This window comes from Pterocles gutturalis, unplaced genomic scaffold, assembly GCF_000699245.1.
Source record: "Pterocles gutturalis isolate BGI_N339 unplaced genomic scaffold, ASM69924v1 scaffold11762, whole genome shotgun sequence".
NCBI classification, from domain to species: Eukaryota; Metazoa; Chordata; class Aves; order Pterocliformes; family Pteroclidae; genus Pterocles; species Pterocles gutturalis.
In genome coordinates this window covers 4,279-4,932 of record NW_010108021.1, presented here as the reverse complement: position 1 = coordinate 4,932, position 654 = coordinate 4,279, and the positions used below count along the sequence as shown (strand labels likewise).

The following is a 654-nucleotide window of genomic DNA, read 5'->3' as shown; positions in this document are numbered from 1 at the left end:
TGGCCTCTCCCTCGCAGGCAGGGACTCAGATGGGCAGCAGAGCCAACAGGCAGGGGACGGGCTGTGGAAACCCGGGCATGATGCTCCCAGGGGTACCTGTTGGGTGGCAGGTCGCTCCCTGGAGAGCCTTGGGCACGGGGCACAGGGCACGGGCATCCCCGGGGTCGGCCTGTTCTCCCTGGGGAGCAATTCTGCTGCCCTTGCCGGCCGGGGCTGTGGGCAGGAGGGGCCTGGGAACTGGCACAGCTCTTCTGCCTGTCCCTTTGCTCCCCACAGGAATTACAACCAGTCGTGCGGTGTGGACAGCCCCAGCTCCTGCTGCACACTGGACCACATCCCCCTCGTCAGGTGAGCAGCGCAGGGCAGGCATGCGGGGCTGGTCGGGGGTCTGAGCCGCTCCGAGAGCCCCCCTGGGGCAACCCAGGAGCATGTCCTGGGGAGGGGGGCAAGCACCGCACCCCAGTGTCCCCCGGCTGAGGGTTCCCTGGACCTTGCCTTGTCCGTGCAGCAAGTGTGGCACCCTGCCTCCTGAGAGCTGCTTCTTCAGCCTCATCTGCAGCCTGGGCTCCTTCATGGGTAAGTGCCTGCTGCTGGGGGAGCAGAGCTGGGAGCGGGATGTCCTGTGGCACTCGTCCCCTGGCTGGGGGGCAACGG

General features: G+C 67.7%; 1 protein-coding gene across 1 annotated transcript in view; it reads left to right on the top strand.

Annotated features, from left to right (window-relative positions):
* Positions 1-276: 276 nt before the first annotated feature.
* The window catches only part of TMEM150A (transmembrane protein 150A), a gene marked incomplete at its 5' end in the record, with an annotated part of 3,676 nt that continues 3,298 nt past the window's right edge, over positions 277-654 (top strand). The window contains 2 exon segments of the mRNA XM_010072480.1: positions 277-348; positions 509-576. Coding sequence (XP_010070782.1) covers positions 277-348; positions 509-576 — 140 coding nt within the window.